This window comes from Triplophysa dalaica, chromosome 20, assembly GCF_015846415.1.
Source record: "Triplophysa dalaica isolate WHDGS20190420 chromosome 20, ASM1584641v1, whole genome shotgun sequence".
Classification (NCBI taxonomy): domain Eukaryota; kingdom Metazoa; phylum Chordata; class Actinopteri; order Cypriniformes; family Nemacheilidae; genus Triplophysa; species Triplophysa dalaica.
Window position 1 is genome coordinate 19,195,400 of NC_079561.1, and position 16,333 is coordinate 19,211,732.

At 38.5% G+C, this 16,333-nt stretch overlaps 1 protein-coding gene across 1 annotated transcript; it reads left to right on the forward strand.

Annotated features, from left to right (window-relative positions):
- The first annotated feature begins 377 nt into the window (after nt 1-377).
- Nucleotides 378-16,330, forward strand: itchb (itchy E3 ubiquitin protein ligase b). Its single transcript, XM_056733239.1, has 24 exons — nt 378-881; nt 3,642-3,731; nt 4,221-4,362; nt 4,718-4,842; nt 6,474-6,608; nt 6,680-6,725; nt 6,888-7,054; nt 7,139-7,334; nt 7,472-7,567; nt 7,834-8,008; nt 9,147-9,216; nt 9,482-9,566; nt 9,683-9,811; nt 10,804-10,876; nt 10,976-11,047; nt 11,131-11,219; nt 11,305-11,464; nt 11,668-11,801; nt 11,893-12,033; nt 12,117-12,237; nt 12,340-12,444; nt 14,212-14,308; nt 14,438-14,510; nt 15,185-16,330. The coding sequence occupies exons 2-24, from the start codon at nt 3,662-3,664 to the stop codon at nt 15,282-15,284; spliced, it is 2,601 nt and encodes an 866-aa protein (XP_056589217.1). The 5' UTR covers nt 378-881; nt 3,642-3,661; the 3' UTR covers nt 15,285-16,330.
- Nucleotides 16,331-16,333: the final 3 nt, after the last annotated feature.

The window sequence follows — 16,333 nt, forward strand, 5'->3', positions numbered from 1 at the left end:
TTATTAATGTATTTTACCGGTAGATGGCGGTCACATATCGTGCATCTCACCTAAGTTTAACAAGTTTAAACTTCAAACAAGTGTTAAATATTTGAACATACCCAATGTAGTCCATATTTATATACTGATGCTACATCTCAGTACTATCAGCACTTTTTAAGACTTGCTTGTGTTGAATCGGACATCATTTACATAAATGTATTTGATAAATAAATGCATGCAAAATACATGAGCATAAACAATACACTTTGACCGGCATACTTAGCACTATCAACATTGCATGTGTACATAGCAAAAGAAGATTGTCGTTCTGTGAGTAAGTGAGTGAGTTAGTGGGTGTGGTAGTGTGTACGCGCGCTATTATCTTATCACAGTTGTCAGAGGGACTGTAGAACGACAAGACTGACATTTGTGAGATGAAATGGGCATGAATTAACATCAGGCGTTTGTGTGTTATTAATAATATGTACTGTTTTAAATGAGGTATTTAATTAGCGTTAAGAGAGCTGCTGGAAGTAGTCATGTCACGTGATACCTGCTACGTATCTCCGCGTTTAGATGGATTATAATGGACCGAGTTTTTTAAATAAAAAAATATTTCTATAGAAATTTACGTTTACACAGCTCTTAAATTAATAGACAGAAAAGTGTAGTATACAGCGTCTCCAAAAAGACAAAGGAGGGCCGATTTCTGAACACAGACGTTGTAGTGGGAGGGCTAGTTTCAGAACAGCGTCTTTGATGACGTACTGTCGTGAAGATGGCGGAAGTTCATTTCCCGAACCTAGCCGGAGTCGCTCCGTAATTCTCTAATAAACTATTTCAGGACGGACCGGTTCGGATTTTCGTCAAAGTCTTCACGGACCCACTGACAGATTCGGGTAAGAAACAGATAAATGATCCAGAAATGTGTTTGTGTTGCGGATTACTGCCGTATAATGACAGCGAGAGACGCGTGTTGACAGCTCGGTCAATCACTTTCACGGTGTAAATCTCATATACATGTCTTAAATATTATAATAACCATTATTATACAGATTATTATTCTAATCTGTCTAAAGGTGTATCTCTAGTTTACATGATTATTACGATTCTTTCATATCAGCCCGTACACACGTGACATGTTATTATCAGACTCAGATGTTCAGACAGACATGAACTTCTTCGTGTCTTGGTTTTGGTTTTGATCATTTGAATGTTTCCCAGTTGAACAGGTATTTCGAGAACCTTATTTAAATGAACTGTAGAAAACATAGTTTCGTAGGTAATATAGTACTGTGAGACCATAGTAAACAATGACAAAGGTTTTTACTTGTTTGTCTGTATGAATTTGCTCACTATGGCATTGTGGGAGAAACCACACATATGATGACCAGGGTACATTTTGTACAACTTTGGCAAAGAAACCCTTACGAAAGTTAACCATTGGTGAACTATAATAACCAAAGTTATTTGGTTTTATTTGGAGTAAGACCGTTGTTACAATGATCTCACCACAATAACCGTAATCATATATAAGTTTTATGTACTAAATCTATGCTATGCAAGTGATCATCAATCTGCCGAAATACCATGATTGCTTCACTTTTACTATAATAAAACCACGATTAATATTCCAAAAGAAGGTTTTTATAAGTTTGGCAAAGAAAGCATTATTGCAAAAGTACCATAGGGAATGTTTACTAAAGTCACCCGTCATCACATACAGAAATTGATTTAATTTCATGATTTAAACACCACAATATGTCACATGGTATTATCACCAAATGGTATTAAATTAATCTGTATTTCCACAAAAAAGCCATGACGTAACTGTCTAATACGATCACTGTACAATGGCATTGTCGACTACTTTATGTCTAAAAGCATACAGTGTCAAAGATATATTGAATGTGATTTTCATTAAACCCAAGTGCCAGATTTTTATAGGAATCTATAAAGTAGGTTTTTGTAAGCATTCATCATATTTAATGAGGATGTATGGAAGTGTTTATTGTAAAGGTGTGTAAGTCAGACCCTGACCGTGAGCTTTGACATGTTTGTGATGTGTGTCAGTGTTGTGGATGAGATAATGGAGATGTTGTGTAGTACAGATGATCTCCATCCCATCATCACTTTGTCAACAGGTGGAGACACCAACGATTTAACATATTGACTTGGGAAGTTTGAGCCGAGGTTATACCGTGATTTCTTTGTCATGTACTATGATAATGCCATAAAATGAAAAACCTTGTAATTATACTGTACTGTAGCAGCTTTTATAGTAACCACAGATTTACCATTGTCGCACCACAATAACCATAGTTTAACCATGGTATTTTTAGTAAAAAATGTAGTTGGTTTAATATGACTTTTATTTGAATATAAATTACTGAGTTTTATAGTTGAGTTGAGTGTTTTGATGTCTTTGGTGCCTTACATCCCCTGTTAGAGACAATGTGATTGTCTCTTTAGTTTTCTGAGTTCAGGTGTGTGTGTTAATGTTATGACTGCTCATCTGGAAGCTCAAAGATGTGATAAAAGTGTTTAGCTTCTGTGGTTTTGCGTGTTTATATGTGTCCCTGGGTTTGGCCTGCTGGCTGTTTATTGTGGCCCGACACACGATCGGTGATGAATTATTAACCGAGCCACAGATCAGCTCAAGTGAAAGTTTTCTCGGATCTCACTGATATCTCTCCCCTAACCACCAGCGTTCCGTGACATTTTGTGTGATTTTGAATGAATCTTTGTGGCGGGACTTGAGAAGTTATCAGACCCAGATGATGTGATCCATGAACTTTATTAAATGAAGGTTCAGACTAGAGAATGTGATCATATTAAATGTGTGGTCAATTTTACATTTGAATAATGTTTGTAGTGCATTTGAATAGTCTAAAGTTTGGATCTACATTTGATTTTATGATGTTTGTCTCTCTTATGCTATTTTATATAATAAGAATAAATATATAAAAGAATATATTTGTTACCCCCTTTTTAACTCTCTTCTTTTTACTGTATATTTGTAAACGACCCACACATGTATGAATCAATTGCTGAGGTGTGGCAACTATGAATACATATCCATGGTTTTATTATTAATGAGTCAAAGGGTTCCATGAAAGGAAAATCTCATTTGTTTTTTGATCTTGGCATCTCGTACGTAAGCTATAGCACAGACATGTTTTCCTGAATGTGAAAGTGTTTGTTTTTCAGATTAAATAACTGTGAAAATATCATAAAATATCAATCTTATTGCATCATAGAAGTTCTTGTTTGTAAAAATTGGCCAACTTGATGTTTTTTTTATTAGTGGAAACTTTACTTGTTACTCTTTAACAAAGTAAATGAACCGGCTGAAAAAGTTATTTAATATCTCCAGTTTCATTCAGATTTCACATTGTGTTAACGTTGAGTTCCCAGACAACAAAAGTTAAACACTTGTGACATTTGTGTGGTTTAATTTCTTCAGACAAGTAAACAGCCGACTTCCTTAAGCACAACTTTGTATTTCACTTTCACATTTCCCAAGTCTTGATGTAAGATATGTGTCGATTTACAGTTTCAGGTTTTCATTTTCTGTCTTTTATTGGTGATTCAGATCTTTTATCAGGCGTTGTTTTTATCTGTTTTTATAGTTTTGTATGTTTTTGTTTTTGTTGCAGGTCTCATTGTAGTTCATGCGATGGCCTGCGGTGGAGCTAAAGTGGGCCCGGCTAATGGCTTCCCTATGAAAGCACAGCTTCAGATCACAGGTGTGTTACCTGCACACACGTCTGCATGTGTTTTATAAATATTCATGGATATGTTCGAAATGTTCGTATAGCCTGGTTTATTTACTGTAAAGTTTAGTCTAGAATTAAAGAGGTAATTTGCAAAAAACAGATAACTTTGTTGATGTTATTTCAAGTAACATCAGTCAAAGTGGAGTTGGGTTGTTTTGATTAAGTAATAATAACTAAAACACAACAAAAACATGATTTTTAAAATAAGAAAAAACATAAGTTATCTGTTTTTGCAAATGAACCCATCATATCATATTATGTTTTATCACCAGGCTGTGTGTTGCATGTAAACCTACGATGTGGGGATGAAATGTTCCCACAAATATTGTAATACCAGTATGTTTTGATCTCGATGAGATCAAAACATCTTATGAATAAATGGTTTAGCAAAGAGAAGATAGAGTTTGTGCAAAGCTTTGTGTCATTATGTCTGACAAGTTTGTATCTGTGTGTATGCAGTGATTTCGGCAAAACTGAAGGATAATAAGAAGAACTGGTTCGGTCCCAGTCCGTATGTTGAGGTGTCTGTGGACGGTCAGTCCAAGAAGACGGAGAAATGCACGAACACACACTCACCCCGATGGAAGCAGCCGCTCACTGTGTAAGTGTTCAGTTCTCATTCACACCAATGACATGTTTGCTTTTATTTAACAAACACACACACTCTTTCAATTGGCTTTTATCTTCTCAATGTGAAGCGATTGTAAAGAAACAATCATGAATGATATCATCACATGGTTTTATACAGCAGATGTCACCGGTGTTATTGTCATAGTTGATTTGAAAGGATTTGTTCAGATTGTTTGAGGTACACACATGAATGACATGAGTAGATTCTAGAGATGATCTGACGATTTCTGTTTAGCAGATGAGACACGTTTATCAGATCGAACTGGACTTCTGTACGGTTTCTGTTGTATGTTTATAATGTTATTTGTGTTGTGTTTGTGTGTCAGGATTGTCACTCCGTTCAGCAAACTGATCTTCCGTGTTTGGAGTCATCAGACACTGAAGTCTGACATTCTTCTGGGCGTGGCCACGCTCGATATCAGCGAGACGCTCAAATCTAATGACATGAAGAGTGAGTTTGAATTAATCAACACGTCGCTGCTGTCCTTCTGAAATCTGCATCTTGGTATTTTGTGATTTTTAGTTTTTTCCCGGAAATCATCATTATTAGCGCTCCTTTATGTGTGTCACTGGGTTTCGCAAATATCTAACCAGTGAAAAGTATAAACAATGCTTGTCCATTTCACAACACCATATGTAAGCATTTAACAAATTTCCATTTCCCTGAAAAAATGCAATTTGGACATCCTAGGTTTTGAATAGACAGTGTGGATATTCACAGAATATGATTCACAAATGCATAATATTCACAATATCTATTTTGTTGCACTTATGAATCTGCATCTTCTTTATAATTTATTGGCATGTGTAAGAAAGACAATATATAAGTTATAGGTATGTTATATTGATTAAAATAACTGAAGCTCACAAGAACACGTCTAAGGTTATATTACAGATACTTTTTAAAGCAATTGTAACACACGCAGTTTCTTGCATACTTCGTATCTTCGAAGAGTCTTTAGTTTGATCACATTTATAAGAGACAGGGGGCGGGACTACAGCAAGAGCACACAAAACATCGTCATTGCAAGATCCCTTCTAAATGTTGATTCCCTATAAGTTTGTGTTATGTAACTTTTGCACGGACACGCCGATTGGCAACAAAGCACAGACATATGACTCAGTTTCACTTACCGCGTGCATCTTTCTCCAAATCCAGCATTATATCCACCCTTTATATAACAGTCCTCAGCGAAATGCAGTGAGCAAACAAACACAGCTGAACTTCATGAACGCAGCGCTCTCTCTTGCTCCAGCTGGTTGATGTGCGCTCATGCTCTTTTTCCCGCTCTCACGGGTTGACGTGTGGGCTTCCTCTTTTATCTCGAAAAAAACCTCTCTGAAACCTATACGAACACTGGGGGAGTGTATCGAGCACAGAATAACTACGTCACACATCCAACTCGTTTTTTGACAAGTTGACCATGTCAAGCATGAGAAGACAGCACGTTTAACAGTGTAAAGAAGTCAGAATGCATACAACAATGTTGCACCCCACCTTTAAAATAATCATATTTCAGTATGTATTGTTGAGAGTCTGCATTCAAAATATTGACAATTACAAATAAAACATTGGGACACACGTGCATTCGTCACACAACTTCACGTGTGTGTCATTACGTTAAATAGAATCTTGAATGACATGAGTTTATTTATTATTAAAATCTGCTTTCCTCTGATGTAACTTTTTATTAAGGCTATTAGTTTTTCACAAACTGTGTTTTAAGAAACCAATGAATGTATGTGACCTTGTGTCTATGATCTGATTGAACTTTGTGATGTTAGAGCTGAAGACAGGTCTCAACAATAATAATGGCCCGGGGTCATCAGGAGACAGAATGTCACAAGACTACATTCCTAGCACATAAAAATTCAGAAAAAGATCAGACACAAAAACAAGTTGCTAAAATTCTGTCACATGACATCCTGTGTAATTGAATTAAACAGCTGATAGGTGTGTGTCTGTCTGTGTGCGTGTGTGTGTGTTAGACACATCTCAGACGCTGTCTATGCAACTCAACATTCAGAACACAAACAGATTTTCTCAAGCACCTCTCTCTTGTTTTTGTTATTCTCCATCAGTCTGCGAAGTTGTGCAGTCGATGCAGCTCTGCGCAGACAGAGAGCAGACTGATATTGTTGGCGATCTGTGCGTGTGTTTAGACGGCCTGCAGGTGGATCCAGAGGTGTTCCTGTCAGCGGAGGCCAACAACCAAAGTCAGTCTCTGTCATGTTCTGTCTCGCATGTACGCTTCATCAAGTTATTCACGTCACTGTTTGTTTTCTAGGCACTTTAAATGGGGAATCGGAACCTATGGACGACTCTAGTCAGAGGTACACATGCATTCTTCTCACAGAGAAAGAAATGAGGGAGTTCACATTAATATGAACGGCATTATCTCTGTGGTCTATCTTAACCGTCCTAGCCACACCTCAAACCCTTGCTTATTGCATTGTTTGTCTAATGTCATGACTCACGTCTGATTCTCTGTGTAGGAGCAGAGATGCATCCCCATCAGTGAGAGATGCTTCAGAACGTCCGTCCGCCCCAAACGGACAGGTCAACGGAATGGACTCGCCCTCGCGGCCCGCCAGAGGGTCACGACCCCCGAGACCCTCTCGACCGCCGCCTATAGCCCCACGTAGGCCCTCGTCTTCTCCAGGTGACATGCACGTGCTGTCACGTTTGGTCAGTCGTGTTCGGAGAACGTTTGTAATCTTACATTAGGGATGTTTTCTATTTCCAGCTCTCTCTACTGGCTCATGTCCTGACGGCAGCGATTCGTCCCGTTCGGACACTCCGGTTCGTAACCCACCAGGGGGCGGAGCCTCAGACTCGAGTGCGGCCCCTACTCAAGAGCAGCCGGGTAGAACAGCCCGCAGTGTTGCCCCTGCCCCCAGCAGGATTCCCAGCGTGGTCACCCCTGGACCTATGCCACCGGGGTAAATATGACAAATGATTGAAATATATATAAGCGATTATTTGGATTTTGGATTTTGCCATAGTGCTATAATCTGTATTATTAATAATAAAGCTGGAGGTCATCATGTTTGTGACGTTGTGTCATCTGTGTGTGTAGTTGGGAGCAGCGTGTTGATCAGACCGGTCGTATGTATTTTGTCGATCATGTTGAAAAGAGGACGACATGGGAGAGACCAGAGGCTTTACCAGCAGGGTAAGAATCACACGGCCCTTAAAAAATATGCTTCATCTATGTGATGTGTGTGTTAAGGGGTTTGAACCCTTGCGATATGCACATTTGCAATATTTCAATGATTTCCATATCTCTTACAGCCCTGATGTATTTCTTGGGGTGAAATAGCTTTCGGTGCAGTTTTGTGAAATGCATTATGGTTTTAGGAAAAAAATGATCATCTTGAGGTGGCATGCAGTTTTTTTTTATGAACGGAACCTTGAGACTCATCTCTGGCTCTTTTGCAGTTGGGAGAGGCGGGTGGACCCTATGGGTCGGGTTTACTTTGTGGACCACATCACCAGAAGCACCACGTGGCAGCGGCCCACCATGGAGACAGTGCGTAACTATGAGCAATGGCAGCACCAGCGCAGTCAGCTGCAGGGAGCCATGCAACAGTTCAACCAGAGATTCATATTTGGGGTGAGGAAATTATATTTATATATTACATTATTACACTGATCTCTGGAATTCTGATTGGTCTGTCGCAAATTCTGAGGCTAAAATTATTTTATTTTACATTCTTTTATTTTACTTAATTTTTTCTTTCAATTTACATTAATTTTTAATTTTTGTCATTTAATAAAAATTTAATTGACTTTATTTTATTGATTTTTTTTCACTATAGTTTATATTTAATTTTATTGCAATACAGTTTTATTTATTTTTGTTTTTGTAATTCTATTTTAAACTTATTATTAAAAATTTTGTTTACTTTGTTTATTTATTTTTATTTTTTGTTATTTTATTTTACTTTTTATTATTTTGTTTCATTTTATTTTTGATGTGAGAAAAACATACCTTAAATACTAAAAGAAGAACAGAGTGCACAAATTTGACCTTCCCAGGTCCAGCTCAGGCAATTCCATCCCCAACCAAGAGCAGAGATGGACACATTTATCACATTAATGCTAAATTAACAATGATTAGTATTTAACGCTAAACTTACATCACATGACATCAGTTTGTAGTTATAGCTGCACTCAGTGACATTATGTCATTACTATTTTCCCTGTTTATAACATTCCTCTGTTGTCTGATATCATTCACAAAATAGACCAAATTAGACCTAAACAGTTTCAACAAATGAAAAAATCACAACTAATAAGCTCTCTCTATTCTTCACAAACATTGACACAGTAGCTTAGAATCAAAGTGAGTGCGGCTGAGTCTGATTTCTACAGAGGTTTTTTTTCTCCATTTATCTATTATTGGAGTTTGTGTTCCTCGCCAAATGGCCGTCTTGCTCACCGGGAGACTGCTGATATTAGATATTAATTATTAGAATGATCTTGCTTGTTCTACAAACACCATGAACTGTTTGACCTTTTCAGCGTTTTTCTGTTTTTCTCCTGTAAAGCTGCTTTGGAAAAATCCACACTGAAAAGTGCTATATAAATAAAATGACAGTGTTTTGTGTAAACAAGGCTACTATTTGCATATGGTATTTCCATTTATTATGTTATATTATACCAACTGTTTGTATGTCTGCCAGTGTGTTATCTTGTTAAAGAACAGTAAAGCAGTACAGGATGAATGAATAAACTGTGTTGTTGTGTAGGTACAGGAGCAGGGCTCAGCTAATCAGAATAAAGAGTTTGATCCTCTGGGTCCTCTGCCACATGGATGGGGTGAGATACAGACTCTTTCTTTAGCACACACACTTTTATTACTCTGCTAACCTTATTATCTGCACCTGCGACTAAAATTAGCCACACATCCTTCAGTGTCCCCATTTAACAAATGAGAAGCGCTCCGTCTGAGTAAACCAGCTGCTGAAAATGTCTCGTCCGCTGAAAATAGCTCTGGAAGTTTGCAAAGGTTTAATCACATCTCGCTTTCATTATTTCCTAATGTCATCTTGATTTTCTTTCCTCCTTTGTCTCTCTCTCTCAGAAAAGAGAACAGACTCTACTGGAAGAGTTTACTACGTTCATCACCCGACCCGGGCAACGCAGTGGGAGGATCCGCGCACTCAAGGGTCAGAACTGTTTTCAGTTGGATCAATTACTCGACTCCTCGGGTCTCCCGGGGCACAAGATGTGTGAGTGAGTGATGCTTTAATAAACAGACTCTTATGAAGGTTTCTCTTTGCAGTCTGCTAAATGACAAGCCTCTGCCAGAGGGATGGGAGATGAGGTTCACTGTCGACGGCATTCCCTACTTCGTAGATCACACTCGGAGAACCACCACCTACATCGACCCGCGGACTGGAAAATCCTCTCTGTGAGTGGAAAGCACCTGACACACACACACACACACCCTCTCAGTCTGCCAACTCTAGACTGAGATTTATCATGGCTTGAGGTCATCCGCAGTGCGGGTCTTCAGTGCCACGTGATGATGTCATCAGTAGCAGCAGCGACGGTCTTCTGTGTCACATGATGATGTCATGACTCCTCTGATGTAACACTTGTAGGATGATGAATTTCGTGAATTATTTGCTGGACGATTCTGGATTGATCTGAGCTTTGAGTCACTCAGATGTCTTTCAGACAGCCAGCGTGTGTTACATGACACACAAACACACTGCGAGTTATCAGACGAGTAGCAGGAAAAACCAGTTTTGTTTGTGAAACTGCTCAAGGAAACACAACACACCTGTGCGTCACTGTTGAGTCAGCCCATGCTTTTATTCATCCACATGAAGTGTTTTCATGATACACATAATGATCCAGACGTCACAGGAGTGTTAAAGACCTGCTGCTGTTGATGTGAAAATATCCAAGAATCAGCCCAAACCCACCCAAAACATATGAACTCAGTGTTCCTGTTTCATAATAAAAGCTCAAGGAGCATATTTTATTTGGCATAAACGAAAAATTCTGTTATGATTTATTCTCCTCATGTGGTTGGTATGTGACTCTTTCATCAGTGGAACACAAAAGAAGATAATTCGAGAAATGTTCAGTGGTTTTGTGTTCATATAATGGAAGTTAATGGAATTCAGTGTTGTTTGGTTATCAGCATTCTTCAAAATATCTTCTTTTGGGTTCTGAAGGAGAAAGAAACTCATACAGGGTTTTTTTGTCTTGCAGATTCTGATCTAAATGTTTTCTCTTTACAGTGTTGCATTATTAGAAACCATCTTGTACTTCTGAAATGTTTCACATTTGATGGTGAAATTTTAAATGATTGATTATCGAACTGAATAAGTAGTTTATTGGACAGATTAGATTCTGGTTTTGTAATGAAGGATTTTTTTTGCTGTGTTTCAGTGAGAACGGTCCTCAGATCACATACGTTAGAGACTTCAAAGCCAAAGTTCAGTACTTCAGATTCTGGTGTCAGGTGAGTCTTGTCATTATCAATGTCTTTGATTTTCTATTTTATTTCTTTGGAAAGCTTTTCTGAAAAACAATGTTGTTTATTTGTTTTATGTCATCATAGCAATTGGCAATGCCGCAGCACATTAAGATCACAGTCACCCGTAAGACTCTGTTTGAAGACTCGTTCCAGCAGGTTTGATTCATTATTGAACTCTGAATCTGTGACCTCTGGTGAATCAGACCGGTGAAAAGATCGTCCTCTCTCTCTCTCTGCAGATCATGAGCTTCAACGCGCAAGATCTCCGCCGGAGACTGTGGATCATCTTCCCTGGAGAGGAGGGGCTTGATTATGGGGGCGTGGCCAGGCAGGTTCACTATTAAAGAAAATAAAGAGCAGTTACTCAAAACTGTAGTGTTTTTCAGTCTGTAATCTTTTATTTTTTCGTGCAGGGAATGGTTCTTCTTGTTATCCCACGAGGTGCTGAACCCCATGTACTGTCTGTTTGAGTATGCGGGAAAGGACAACTACTGCCTCCAGATAAACCCCGCCTCCTCCATCAACCCAGACCACCTCAAATATTTCAAGTTCATCGGCCGTTTCATCGCCATGGTAACATTTCCCTGTTTGGTCATTGGAAGATTGCATTTCATAAAGACTGTGTGTGGAAAAAAATAAGGATAAAGATCAGGATAACATAAAGCTTACTCACAAATGCGATTACAAGTTAAAACGATCGCAACTTTCGGTTCATGGTGACTTTAAACATGATAGTGTCAGAAATGGGATTATATCCATCTGTGTGATTCCTCTAGGCTTTGTTTCACGGGAAGTTCATCGACACAGGCTTCTCTTTGCCGTTTTACAAGCGGATCTTGAACAAGCCTTTGGCTCTGAAAGATCTGGAGTCTATCGACCCGGAGTTCTACAACTCACTCATCTGGATCAAGTCTGTTTACTTTGTTTTGTATTAATCTAGTTAATTACAACTTCAATTTGTGTTTGTGTCAAAGGTACAATAACTTGTGTGTGTGTTATAGGGATAACAACATTGAGGAGTGTGGGCTGGAGATGTTTTTCTCGGTGGATAAGGAGATTCTGGGTGAGGTGACGACTCACGATCTAAAGCCGGATGGAGGGAACATCCAGGTGACGGAGGAGAACAAGGAAGAGTACATCAGGTCAGCCTCTGTCTCATAATGAAACACACATGGCTCTTTCTCACTGTGGTCTGGTGTGTAATGTCTGTTCTGTGTGTGTTCAGACTGGTAGCAGAATGGAGGTTGTCTCGTGGAGTTGAGGAACAGACTCAAGCGTTCTTCGAGGGTTTCAATGAAGTTCTTCCTCAGCAGTATCTGCAGTATTTTGATGCCAAAGAGCTGGAGGTGATGAGATATACTGCCGTGTCTGTCCCATTGATTGTTTAAGAAACTTCACATCACATAAAACACAGTGTGGGTTCTGTAACAGAGTTCTGTTTGTTGTAGGTGATGTTGTGTGGAATGCAGGAAATTGATTTGAGCGACTGGCAGAAGAACACCATTTACAGACATTACACATGCAACAGTAAACAGATCATCTGGTTCTGGCAGGTAACACAACCTTCATCTTCTTTAACAAAGTCTTCATCATCTCTCTCTCTTTCTCTCTGTCTCTCGTCTCTCTTTCTTTGAGAGATTGAGTTTGGTGTCAACGTTTAAATGTTGTGTTAGATCAAACTTAAAATAGGAATTTATGATACGTGGTCAAATCAAATAGTTTAGCTTAGAATTGATGTATTTTTTATTTAGTGAAATCCAGACGTTAAGTTGATCTTTGATGTAATATAAAGACACAAATGATCTTGTGTCTGTTGAAATGATTTGTTGCTATAAAGGGGCATTGTGTGACATCATGAGTGTGTAAAACAAAGCAATAAGCCCGGTGAAGCATTAGGCTTTAGTGCGTAGCACCATATATAGTAAATACTATATAAAAATGCAATATAGCCTAATGCTTCGCTGGGCTTAGTACTTTTGTTAAACATTTATTCCTTACACCACGACAAAAGATAATAGAACTCCGTTGAACCCATTATAATTTTGTCCACACTGGATGCGGCGGCGCGTCCCATTAAAACAAGCCATTAGGGCGGTCACGATGATGGAATATGGCTGATGATTAATTGTCCGTTTTATGGCTTTGAAAATAACTATTAATGACAAATAATTTATTAAATGAAGAAGAGATATACTTTAGAAATGTGAAAATTTTGCAAATAACTAAAATTATTTACTATAAAGTGACCTTAAAGGAGTAGTTCACTTCAAAATTGGCTCCCATTCACTTTTCATAGTAATTTGTATTATGTTAATATGTTATCATTTGTTTTAGATCTAATGTAATGTGTATACACAATTTAAGATTCAAAATTGCAGTATTTTCCACATATCGTGCATGTTTGTATCTCCTCTTTGCTCCATCTCTCTGAAACATGCTATTTTAACAAAGCTCATGGCTCTGAAAAGCGAGGTGTGCTATGATTGGCCAGTTAACCAGTGTGTAGTGATTGGTCGAATACTGCAAGCGTGTGACGGAAATGTAACGCCTTTTACCATATTTGGAACATCAGGTTCCTCTTCAATTGTACAGACAGGTGCACCACCTTACTTGCGTGTACATTTGGGCCGTTTTAGTCACATCATACCACCAACTGATGTAGATTTGTGGGGGTGTGGTTACACGAGGTGTTTCAGGCAGGTCTGGGTGAGCATTCGCTTATAGATAGAACGGATCTTTTGTTCCCACACTTTAGAAATTTTACGTATCTAATACATGCATGGGCAACTTATAACACACAGAAAAACACGTATTCGCGCCGTGTGACCCCTTTAATAGAGAAGACTTGAGTCTTGAGCACTAAAACTAGATATGAGGGTCTTGCTGTGTAGATGCAAAAAATCAACACAAAACTGATACAACTCAAACAATGGAGAAATGTCATTTGAATGTAACCGTGAGAGCAGATCAAGAACAGTGGATGTAAAATGCAGCAGATCCTGCAGATCACTCGTTTTCAAAGGATTCACATTAATTGCGGTTATTTGAAGTAATCGCCATAATTTCAAATAATTGCGATGATACGATGACTTAAAAATAGTGACAGCCATACAAGCCATCAGGTGTAGACACGGTGATATGTGTAAAGGGGCTAAGAAACACAGACGTAACAACAGTGTCACGGTGACACTATGTGAAGCGTCAGCAGTTACAAATCGGGTATTTTATAACGGCTCAGAATGCGGCTCAACCAATCAGAATCGAGGACCAGAACTGACAATTTTTTTTAAATGTCATTTTCTCTCATTCTCTCTTTGTAGTTTATTAAAGAGATGGACAACGAGAAGCGTATGAGACTCCTGCAGTTTGTTACTGGTACCTGTCGTCTGCCTGTTGGAGGTTTTGCTGATCTGATGGGTGAGTCTCTCTCTCTCTCTCTCTCTCTCAGTGTTTAACACTGTTGATGTTCATTACGATTTCGTTTTTTGAAGTGAAGATCTGCTCAGGTTTTAAGGCTGATGTGTTTGTGACGGTGTTTGTTTACAGGCAGTAATGGGCCGCAGAAGTTCTGCATCGAGAAGGTCGGCAAGGAGAACTGGCTTCCCCGGAGTCACACGTGGTAAATCTCTCTGAACATTTAAAACTATTGATTATACATAAATCTGATTTATTCGTCACTTTTGTATATATTATATTAACGTGTCCATCTCGTTTCTGTTATTTTGCTGTATGCTTAGTGAAACTTCACTGGTTGCAAATAAGGATGAAACGATTCACTGTGAGGCGGTTGAAAATCGATTATAATGTGTGATGATTCGAATCGGTTGAGGTGTGAACTTAATCGCAATACATGTTTCGAACAGCAGGGGCCGCCATGTTCACTGCAAACCTAAATATGGACATACAGATATTTCTTAAATGCAAAAAAATCATAGAAAAAGCACTGACAGTATTAGTTTGTTTATATTAAAGAGACTTTTTGTATTATACATTTGTTTTAAAATTGCAGATTAGCTTTGTTTTTTTTAATAAAACATAATTTTACCATACAAAGAAACGTGAAACATTTATGAAATAATGCAAGGGAAGTTGTTCATTTCCAATTGTTTCAACTCATTTTGTAAAAATGATAAATCTCACCGTGAGATCAGAATCGTGAATCGCATCGCGAGCTGAGTGAATCGTTACATCCCTAGTTGCATAGCTTTATAATACACATCAGCTATTGTGCTTCGAGTCAAGACTTTTCATGTGACATGTTACGATCCCATTGGTCTCTTTGTGTTGCTGTAGTTTCAATCGTCTGGACCTGCCAACGTACAGAAGTTACGAGCAGATGAAGGAGAAGCTCATGTTCGCCATCGAGGAGACGGAAGGTTTTGGACAGGAGTAAAACACACACAGACAGAGAGGACGGACTCACGAACTCGGGTTATAAAGCCGATATATGTGTGTTTGTGAGACCAACATTCATCCCTCGATGATGCAGCACACGTGTGCATTATGGGAAAGTGGGTTTCGTACACTCGCCTGTCACTTGGTATTCATTTCTGCATTACCCGTGAAATGAGAAGAATGGTATGGATGAGATTGAATACGTGTGCAACACATATAAGTGTGAGAGCTGTGTGAATGTGTTTATATGTTCTCCTTGTGCCTTTATTTCCACTGGCATCCAGAAAACTGGCATTCAGCACAGTGATAAGAAAGCGTAGCTCCGTTTAAATGGCAGAAGATGCCACGCTTTATTTTTCAGAAGTGAGCGTTCTTCACATTAGAGCTTTGATAAGGAAAATCAAGTCCTGTTTATATCACAAGATTTATTAAGAGGATTTTAGAATGATTGCAGGAGCTCGATTTGACAGTTGACTGTGACACTGACTATAAAACCCTCAACTAATAATGTGAGTTTGGAGGGGTCTCAGAGTTCAGTATTTATTCAAATCGAGACCCTAGTTCTATAGGGCATCTTCTGAAAAATTGTGAAGATCTCTTTCTGTCTTTTCTGTCAGAGTCTAAACCACTGGTGCGGCCCCGATCAGAAGTGCATTGTGGGAAATACCGTCACGTGAATGACTGTTCAGGATCTTTTTCATTTTCAGAATATAACTTCTTAATATTTATGTAAACCCATAACAATATAAGGACTTATGAAATCCTGGGAAGACGGTTGATAATGTGACATCTGTCATTCTTTCTACTGATCCGTGTAAACGAAACCTCTTTCCCGCTGTACTGTAAATGAACTGAAAACTGTACATGCTGTGAATACTTGCTCTTCTCTGTTAGATTAAAACAACATCAAAAATGATTTTAGTATTAAGCAGAAGCGACCGCTTTCAGGGTTGTTTCGGACATGATTTACTAGACTTGATTTGTATGTATAGTAAAATGTGTAAGAGATGCTCATCAGTTGAATAAATAATTATGTTGAACATGTTT

What these genes read in the sequence shown, in the direction of transcription:
- itchb (XM_056733239.1), top strand. Translation starts at nt 3,662, where the DNA reads ATGGCCTGCGGTGGAGCTAAAGTGGGCCCGGCTAATGGCTTCCCTATG. An exon ending in GAGGATCCGCGCACTCAAGG is followed by an intron (nt 9,567 to 9,682) that starts GTCAGAACTGTT and finishes TTCTCTTTGCAG; the next exon opens with TCTGCTAAATGACAAGCCTC. An exon ending in AACTCACTCATCTGGATCAA is followed by an intron (nt 11,802 to 11,892) that starts GTCTGTTTACTT and finishes TGTGTGTTATAG; the next exon opens with GGATAACAACATTGAGGAGT.